The sequence below is a fragment of the Vicia villosa genome, unplaced genomic scaffold (genome assembly GCF_029867415.1).
Source record: "Vicia villosa cultivar HV-30 ecotype Madison, WI unplaced genomic scaffold, Vvil1.0 ctg.000822F_1_1, whole genome shotgun sequence".
In the NCBI taxonomy this organism is placed as follows: Eukaryota; Viridiplantae; Streptophyta; class Magnoliopsida; order Fabales; family Fabaceae; genus Vicia; species Vicia villosa.
The window spans coordinates 135,210-145,807 of NW_026705361.1; the positions used below are offsets into that span (position 1 = coordinate 135,210).

Below are 10,598 nucleotides of genomic sequence, written 5' to 3' on the forward strand. Positions count from 1 at the left end.
TATTTGTTAAATAGGGTTCCTAATAAAAGGAACAAGACTACTCCATATGAACTTTGGTATAAGAAACGACCCAACTTAACATTTCTACGTGTTTGGGTTTGTAGGGCCGTGGTTAGAATCCCGGACCCAAAAAGGAAAACTTTGGGAGAAAAGGGTGTTGCTTGCATCTTTGTTGGATATGCTGAGCACTCCAAGGTCTATAGGTTTTATGTTATAGAACCTAATGACTCGATTTCTATTAACACGATTATAGAATCGAGAGATGCCATATTTGATGAGAATTGTTTCTCTTCTATACCTAGACCAAAGGTCTCTATAGATGAATCTATAAAGGATGATCATTCAAAATATGTGCCAAGTGAGACACTTGAACCCCGTAGGAGCAAAAGAGCTAGAAAATCTAGATCTTATGGATCTGATTTTCAACTATATTTAGTTGAGGGATCAAAGGATCAGATTGATACTCAATACTATTATTACTACAGTATAGAGGAGGATCCAAGAACGTATAATGAAGCTGTGAAATCTCGAGATTCTGTTTTTTGGAAAGAAGCAATTGATGAAGAGATTGGTTCTATCATGGAAAATAATACTTGGGTATTATCTGATTTACCACCAGGTTGCAAACCACTGGGTTGCAAATGGATCTTCTAAAAGAAGATGAAAGTCGATGGTACAATTGACAAGTTTAAAGCTAGATTAGTTATCCAAGGCTTCAGACAAAAGGAAAGGATTGATTATTTCAATACCTATGCTCCAATTGCCCGTATCACTACTATTAGATTGTTGATTGCCTTGGCGTCTATTCATAATCTAGTGATTCATCAAATGGATGTCAAAACAACATTCATGAATGGTGATTTGGAAGAAGAAGTGTATATGAAGCAACCTGAAGGATTTGTAATGCCTGGTAATGAGCATAAAGTGTGTAAGCTAGTTAAGTCGTTGTATGGGCTGAAACAAGCTCCGAAGTAGTGGCATCAAAAGTTTGATGAGGTTGTTTTGTCTAATGGTTTCATTCTAAACTAAGCTGACAAATGTGTATATAGAAAATTTGATACATCTGGTAAAAGAGTTTTCATTTGTCTATATGTTGATGACATGTTGATCTTTGGCACCGACCAAAATCAAATTGATAAAACAAAGAATTTCTTGTCATCAAAGTTCTCCATGAAGGATATGGGAGGAGCGGACGTTATTCTTGGTATTAAGATTAAACGAGAGAATAAGGGGATTGTAATTACGCAATCTCATTACATTGAGAAAATACTCAAGAAGTTCAATTATGAAAGTTGTTCTCCAGTAAGTACTCCCATGGATCCGGGAGAAAAGCTTATGCCAAATACAGGTAAACATGTGGATCAACTCGAATACTCAAGAGCTATAGGCTCTTTGATGTATGCTATGATTAGCACTAGACCGGATATTGCTTATGCGGTTGGAAAGTTGAGCAAATTTACTAGTAATCCTAGTAGACATCATTGGCATGCGATAACTAGGGTATTCAAGTACTTGAAGGGTACTATAAATTATGGATTGTCATATATGGGATTTCCTTCGGTGTTAGAGGGTTATTCGGATGCTAGTTGGATAAATAATGCTGAAGATTCATCCTTTACAAGTGGATGGGTGTTCTTGCTTGGGGGAGGTGCCATCTCATGGGCTTCCAAGAAGCAAACATGTATAACTGGTTCCACAATGGAATCTGGAATCTGAGTTTGTAGCATTAGCTGCTGCTGGTAAAGAAGCGGAATGGCTAAGGAACTTGGTATATGAGATTCCGATATGACCTAAACCGATATCACCAATTTCTATCAGTTGTGATAGTAGTGCCACACTGGCTAAAGCTTATAGTCAAATATACAATGGAAAGTCTAGACATTTGGGTATTAGACATAGTATGATTAGGGAATTAATCATGAATGGAGTGATATCTATTGACCACTTGACGAAGGGGTTAGCTAGAGACTTAGTGAAGAAGTCGGTAATTGGGATGGGATTAAAGTCCATTTAAATCTATTAGCTATGGTATACCCAATTCCCTTCTAATACAATGTTAGAAGCATAATTCAATGTGGAAAGATCATAGTTAGAGATTGGAGCAATTGTGTTTATCTTCCCAAGGTATGTGCTTAGACCTGCAAGTGATGGCTAGGTTGAAGTATATCTTCTTAATGGTTCTTTTGGAAAATTGCAAATGCAGGTGCAAGATTAAAAGGATCACCTATGTGAGCATGAAGTTTTGCCGCTTCAGGAAGCTTGGACTTGGCTTCCTATATGCTTATTAATGGATAAGGACACATGGCTTGTAAAGTGTCAAGTATGAATAGTAGAGTATTGTAAGAAACATATGTGTACTATATCTTCAGATATTCAAATTGATTGACGGGTTCAATCGATATGACACCCCAATTTTCGAGTATTTAGAATGTGTATTTGTACTAAGATGAAAATTCAACCGCAAGACATTTTCGTCTATGCATTTGTTTGATCGTTATACTTGTGAGTAAATCAAGGATTACACTAAAATGGGGGGAGTTTGTTGGTGATTTTAGTATCATCAATGTATTTTAGTAGTAATGTGATTTACTATAGGTCGATGCAATTATGCGTTAAGCTTGAAATGAGTTAGGGTAGTGTGGAGTGCATGCTTGTCGAGCCAAACGTGTAATTGAATACGAATAATTGAAACGGGGTTCCAAGGAGCGAAGCCCCAGGAGGGGTGCGGGGCAACGCCCCGTTCGAAAATTTATTTTGAATACTTGAACTCTTTCCCATCCGACATGACCGTTTTCTGAACAGTTGTGTCTTTTCGGTTTCGGTTATTGATCTCCTATATAAGGAGTCATTTGGCCTCGATTTTGAACATACGAAAAACCATACTTTATCTCTACATTCCTGATCAGTTCTCTTTTACCAAAAACAGATTGTTCTTCGAGAATTATCCCCACAAAGATTTCGTGAACCCAGGCAAGAATAGGGTCGAAATACTTTGTTCGGAAAGTGAACGAACACGATTCTTCGAAGTTATCCAGGATTATCATACCCAAAATATCTAACACATGTACTCTTCAATTCACGATTTTACAATTATGAAATGTTTTGACATCAAATGTCAACCTCCTCTCACACCTAGAATAAAAAAAGTTAATTGGTACTTTCATAGTCATAGAATATCAACTTTAGGTGGTATATTAAGAGATAATTTAGGAACATTCTAGGGAGCTTTCTTAGCTAAGATTGGAGTTTGCACCACTTTTTAAGTAGACTTATATGCTTGCTATCAAATATTCAAACATGAGGAATTGAAGAAATATTCTACTTGAAACTGACTCAATACTGGCCATTTATGCATTTTTTAATGTGAATATTGTCCCTTGGAATTTGTTAATTAAATAACCAGGCGCTTTCTTAGCTATGGATCATTCTTAGATAAGAAATATAATCAAAAGGGCCAACCGCCACTTATTCCTTCACTCTTTTTGGTCAGTTTAGCCACTTTTAAGGACTGATGCTCATCTTGTTAAGTTTCCCGATGAGAGAAGCAACATTGATCTCCATGGCCATGCGTTCACTTTGATCTTTCTGGAGGTCCTCGTATATCCACTTTTCTCCATTTAGGTCAGTGTTTATAGTGGCCGATTCTCCCTACAAGTTGTGATATTTAATCTTGAGGTCCACCAGTGAGGTAACAACGTCCAACATGGCTACAAATGGTCGTCCCAGGATATAGTTATAAAAACTCCTGGAAGACACAATAAGAAATTGAGAATTTACCGCTTGGATGTCCTTTTCATTTCCAACATAAACAATCATTTTGGTTAGTGGTTCCATTGAACGTCTAGATATCCGAGCCTTCGTATGACAACAAATCATTTTGGTCCAGACCCATTTTCTCCAACAACTCCGAGTACATGACGTCCTTGGAGCAACCCTTGTCAATAAAGAACTGAGATACATAAAATTTCCTCACCATAACAATGATTACAAGGGGTAGATTTTCATTTGGAATCCTTAGATATTTTTTGAGTCTCGAAATCCTAACATAGGTCGATCGAGGACTTTTACTGATGTACTTTCTTCCTTGCAGCAGACATCCATCATTTATGAAATCCTCCTCTTTATAGTTCCTCTTCGATGGGATATATTCCCAAGATTTTCCTCCGGTTATGGGGGCCATATAGGGGCGTTTACCTTTGCTTGCTTTCTTACTTCCTCTTCTTGTATCGCTCTCTGCAGTTTTTTAGGGAGACTTACCTTTAGGAAATTCTTTTCTATCTCGCTTTCCCGTTAATGTATTCTGATACTCATCCCTCTTGATTAGTCCTTCAACGGCATCCTTCAGATGAATGCAATCGCCAATGTTATGGTCACTACTCTAGTGGAAGCAATAATATTTTGATTTATCCATCGGAGGTGTCTCTCTAACAGGATAAGGAGATCGAATTCCTGCTTTTCGAAACTCAATATTTACATAGTCTTGATAAACATTCTCTCGGGATACTGTTAAGGGAGGTGTACCTGTCGTACTTCTCCAACATACTTCGGTCGGAGTCATCTAGAATCCGGTGTGACTCTTTCCTGGCCTAGCGTCTAGAGTTAGATTCGATTGAGGTATGTTTGTTAAAACGTGTGGTTAGATTTTGTTCCAGGATCATGTAAGGTTCAACCATGGTTAACATTTCTTGGACAAATTTCACATTTCTCCCTGATTTTTGTTTGAAGGAATGGCCTATCAGAAGGCCATTCTAAAAAATCCATCATTGAAGACCTTTATGGGTCTCCTCTACCTCGACTGAGACCTATGTGAATTGGTCGATGTAAGACCACAAACTTTCTTTCTTTCACTGGATGATTTTGCTCAGGGCAGCTTAAGTTACATGTCGTCGTTTTCAAGCCGTGAAATATGAAGAAAACCTCTTACAGAACTCAGCCCAAGAATCAATACTTCCATCGGGAAGACCACTGCACCACAACTGGGCAGACCCGACCAATGTTAAACAAGTTACACTTGGATACATCATCGACGATGAAGTAACTCAGCCGGTTATTAATGAGCTTCCCATGCTCATAAGGATCTCCTTTTCCATCATAATAGCCAAGCTTGGGTGAATTCTCCATGGATTTCCAAATCTTGCTTTCTAGGATTCTGACTAACAACAGGTGCTTTGGTTGCACCGTCTACGGGTGAGTTTCTTCTCGAGCCAGGGAAGAAGCATGATTTCTTGGATGATATTTTTGCTAGAATGAGCGGTGTGATGGATTTCTTCTAAGTGCTGAAGCCTCACTTCAAGAGTGTGAGTTTTGTTATCGAATGACATTCAACATGTTGTTCAATTGTTCGTTAGCGCCGTGCAGGCTGAGGTTCAGTTATAGAGCATGGAGGCCAAACAAGGCTTTAGGTTGTTTAACTAGAGGTAGAACATGAGTCTCTATCAGAGTAATTTGAATAAATCTGGCCAATTGTAAAACTTGAACTAGATCTGGATGCAACAAAACAATCATTTCAGGATCTACGATGTTTTACGGCGGAGGAAGAGATGAAGGATTGTTTGTTGCTAGAGCAGCGAGAGCAGCTTTGTGCGCAACAGAGGATCTGGTATCTTAGATGCAGTCATCACTGGAAATCGTAAGAACTAAAGGTATTGAAAGTCGGTTGGGGTCGATATGGTCGGCCCAGAACAATTTCGTTATCAAAGTCGCATTTCTTTTCGGCTCAGAGAAATATTCGAAGTGAATGAATTCTGTTAACTGCACCTAACTCATCAACCATCCCAAATTATCGTTGGAATAATATCATAAAAAGAGATGGTTTTCCTAATGAAAAATCTAACACCGTTATTGACTTCCATGTTTGTCATTGTCTTAGAAGGTGAAGAAAGAAGCGTTTTGTCAAATATGTTTTAAACGAGTTGAAATCCTCTCCATTTATTAAAAGAAATGGAGAACTCCAAGGTCTTAGTGTATAATATATATGTGTTCTTGAATAGTATGACATGTATTTTTATAATTTGATTTTTATATCATAATAACTTAGTAATAGAGTTCTCCATTTCTTTTAAGAAATGGAGAGGATCCCAACACATTTTAAAATTATATATATATATATATATATATATATATATATATATATATATATATATATATATATATACTTTTTCAATATATATTTATTTTCATTTAATTAAACCGGTATATAGATATAAAATATTTATTTTAATCGCATGCAGTCTTTTAATTTAAATAAATTTTATAAAAAAGTCTAAAGTTTCCATGTTAAATATATATATATATATATATATATATATATATATATATATATATATATATATATATATATATATATATATATATATATATATATATATATATATATATATATATATATATATATATATATATATATATATATATCTTGAGGTTGACATACGCTGAAAGGTAAATTTCTGCATGGTATTCCTAATCGTAGCAATACATCATCTCTCTTGTATTGTTCCTTCCACCTATTTCACTCCAATCCTCCCAAATCACAACCATCAACCATGCTTATGAAGGGCTAATTTGTCATTTTAAAATATTGGTGAAACTTAAAGAAGGATTCACACTTTTCCTCCTATGAAAATGGTCCTCTCTATCCATAGCCATTTAACCGAACTCATTTAATAGAAAAATATACTCAGCTAGTACTTTTATTGTACTATACCTTTTGTCATTCAAACCTAATCCAGGCGAATGACACTTAGGATTGTCCAAACATTAAAACAACTTAGGTTTGGTAACAAATTAAAGAATAAAAGTCCCGTAGCATCTTGTTCTATGGTCCAAACTTTCTTTGAGACTGATTTATATGATTCTTTTTTTTTTCTTCAGTTCTCGTGTTTCCAACACTAAATATGTCCAAATTTAAATACTGATTCGTCATTTCATGTAGGCCAACTTTTGATGATATATATGAGTTAAACTTGTATGTTATGAAATCAGTTGCCAAGTTAGCTCAATTTTTATGAGACAAAAATGTAAGGAATTGAAAAAGACAAGGGTTGGTCTAGTGGCTTTAAACGGTACCCATTAGCTTTTCTAAAAAAAAAAGAAAAAGTAATATGTTCACATTAGCTTTTACGTTATAATACAAAATGTTCGATGATTTTGAGAAGGTTTAGGTATTTAGTGTTCATACAAATATATTAATATATTAAACTACAATTTATGTGTAATTCAAGTTTTTGAATTATTAATGTAATGTTAAAGGAACTAAAACCAAAATCATTAACTCTATTGATTCGTACTCTATATTGATTCGTGTACAACAATTGATTTAATAAAAATTAAATCATATTCCTTGTGCAAGTTTATGTTCTAAAGATTTGTCTCACGAGCCATCCCCTACCAATAGGAATGTCTATAAAGTGGGGTGTCGGAGGGAGATGCATTCATATTCTTATTTTCATTCTCCAGTCTATTATGTATCTCTGTTCCATATCCCTATCACATAGGGATTTTGTCCCCTATATTCATTCATTCGGATTCCTATAAATATGATAAAATAAAAAATAAAATAAATAAACATAGACTACTACAACTATTGAGTATGTCTAATGCGAATTTTCTGCGACCTCATCTGCCTACTATAGCCGCCGCATCGGACCGCCCTCCTCAATGTTCCTTCTCTCCAATGACTCATGCCTAATCAATTGTATCTGCTGGATATCGATAGGAGATCAGTGGCATGGTCATCTTTGGCCTATTGATTCTTCAAGAGTTCCTCGTGCGTTGGCCTAGGTGGATTCTCTGGAGCATCAGGTATCATGATAGGATGTGACACCTGATAAAACCATGTCACATACCCATCCACACAATGCCAACTCTGGGTGGCCCGCATGCCCTGATACTCATCTGGCACCATGTGATGCGCCCAATCCTAAAAGATAACAGTGAGATCTCGACGGGTAACAGTGTCGAGAGCAGCCTCAAATGGAGATCTTGGTATCATCTGCACACACCCAAATTGTCTCATGCACTGCTCTGACAAATATATGACCAACGTGTAGACCCCACATGCCAACCATTCGAAATATAATACAATGCGGTCGAATGAGACTACATCACCATAATCATTGAAGGGCGTCCACCTGTTGTCATCGTGAGCAGTACGATCAAGGTATACAAGATATGGCCCTACTTTCTGATCCCCCTTATGGAGGACGTATCGTGCAGCCCTGAGCATGACATTAGTGTAAAAGGGATCAAGATCGTGGTCGTGGATGCGGTGGAAGTAAGAGTTCATCCAACTCAGAAACACAAATACGATAATATGTTAGTACACGTTAACAAATAACATATTAAATGTAATATAATAAAAAAATAAATGTACCGTTAAGAGTGTGCAAGAGCCATTCAATTTTGTGGTCCTCCAGTTGCATGTTTCATTCAGCTTCTGATATAGGTATATCATAATGGCGCCCCAAGCTCCACTCGTAAACTGTATTCAAATCAATAAAGTACCAGAGGTATGTCATGTCCATGTAGGTTGCACTTTTGTCCACAAAGAGGGACGTGCCAAACAAGAACATTAACCAACACCGCAAGACGCAAGCTCGGTGGTACTCAACAAAAAACCATCACCCTTCTCCTCGAACTCAGTTGCCGCCACCAAGTGGTTCTCATAAAGCTCTTTCAGGCTAGAGAATCGGATATGCGCCCCATTATTTTTTCTGCACTCTACATCGGCCATATATGAGTCCATACCCATATAATCCACCATCCACTCGATGGCGTCAACCCTTTGTATCAAGGAATGATCCAATAACCTCCCTCTGATAGGCAGGTTGAGCAGACAAGCCACATCATGCAGTGTGATCGTCAACCCCCCAACACGAAAGTGGAAAGACAACGTCTCTTTGTGCCACCTTTCGGCAAATGCCCTCTGCATGCAGTGGATAATGGTGACATATCCGGTACAACATAATCTGTCAAGACCGGATTCACCAACAACATTAAACCACTGAGCCTGCGGTTTAAAGAGATCAAATATTTTTCTCAAATGGTTCACAGATTTTATGGGCATCCGTTCCTGTATCAACAAAAAACAACAATGTTAGATCCATGATAAACCTTTTATATTCATTTTAAATATTTATAATTAAAATGGTTAAATTAGAAAGTACAATAAAAAATAACCTCGCCGTCCCAAATATATCGAGAGGCATGGTAATGATAGTATATCAAGACAGATGTAAGCTTCATTCAGTTGCATGCTTCATTCAGCTTCTGGTATATGTATACCAGAATGACAGCCCCCCAATTCCACTCGTGAACTGTAGTCAAATCAATAAAATAGGATATTCCAACCAAGAGAATGAACCAACACCGCAAGGCACAAGCTCGATGGTATTAAAAAAACACCATCACCCTCTTCCTGAGACTTTGTTGCCGCCACCTAGTGGTTCTCATAAAGCTCTTTCAAGTTGGAGAACCGGATATGCGCCCTATTAGTTGTTCTGCACTCAACATCGGCCATATATGAGTCCATTCCCAGATAATCCACCATCCACTCGATGGCCTCAACCATATGTATCCGAGAATGGTCCAATAACATCCCTCTAATAGGCAGGTTGAGCAGACAGGCCACGTCGTGCAGTGTGATCGTCAACTCACCAACAGGAAAGTGGAAAGACGACGTCTCCTTGTGCCACCTTTCGGAAAATACCCCCTGCATGCAGTGGCTAATGGTGACATATTTGGTATATCATAATCTGCCAAGACCGGATCCAACAACAACATCATTAAACCACCAAGTATGCGGTTTAAAGAGATCAAATATTTTTCTCGAATGGCTCACTCATTTTATGGGCATCTATTCCTGTAACAACAAAAAAACAACAATGTTAGATCCGTGATAAACCTTTTATATTCATTTCAACTATTTGTAATTAAAACGGTTAAATTAGAAAGTGAAAAAAAAACAACTTCGCCATCCCAAATATGTCGAGCAGCATGGTCATGATAGTATATCAAGATAAATGTGTTAGAAGGCCTTCCCGGGTAGCCGCCCTCCTGTGCGTCCTGATCATCCTCTTCGTGCTCGGGGTGAACCTCAGGTACCTCTTCCTTTTCATGTACCACCTCCTCCACCTCACGAGAGGAAGACGCCCGAGACAACCGACTCCTCGGTGCAGAAGAGGATCCTACAGGCGCCTCATCCAGTTTGACTTGGACTCGAACTCGACCGGGTCCCTGAGTCATTCCTTGCTGCGTAGCTCTCTCGCGCCGAGCTGAGACTGTCTGTGTCTGCCTCCTTTGTCTAAGTCGATCAAGCGGTGCATGGTTGTCAACCATTTTCCTGAAAAATGCCACTAGTAAGAGTATGATGAAAACAAAATTGAATTTAAAAAAAAACAACTCAGAGCCAATTTCGGAAGTGCGTATCCCAATCTGGTCATAGGTGATTTCGGATTTGCACTTCCGAAATTACATGTGAACATCCATTTTTGGCAGTTTACCATTTCTTGCCCTAACTTATCCAAAATCCAATTTTTCCATCTAAAAACTATCATTGAACTACAATAACTTCAACCTATAGCATAATCCTAATTTATAAC

The 10,598-nt window shown here is 37.6% G+C and overlaps 1 protein-coding gene across 1 annotated transcript; it reads right to left on the bottom strand.

Annotated features, from left to right (window-relative positions):
• Nucleotides 1-8,569: 8,569 nt before the first annotated feature.
• LOC131631411 (uncharacterized) lies at nucleotides 8,570-10,335 on the bottom strand. Its single transcript, XM_058902204.1, has 4 exons — nucleotides 9,972-10,335; nucleotides 9,839-9,859; nucleotides 9,655-9,752; nucleotides 8,570-9,070 (listed from the first exon to the last, which is right to left on the bottom strand). The coding sequence occupies exons 1-4, from the start codon at nucleotides 10,333-10,335 to the stop codon at nucleotides 8,570-8,572; spliced, it is 984 nt and encodes a 327-aa protein (XP_058758187.1).
• Nucleotides 10,336-10,598: the final 263 nt, after the last annotated feature.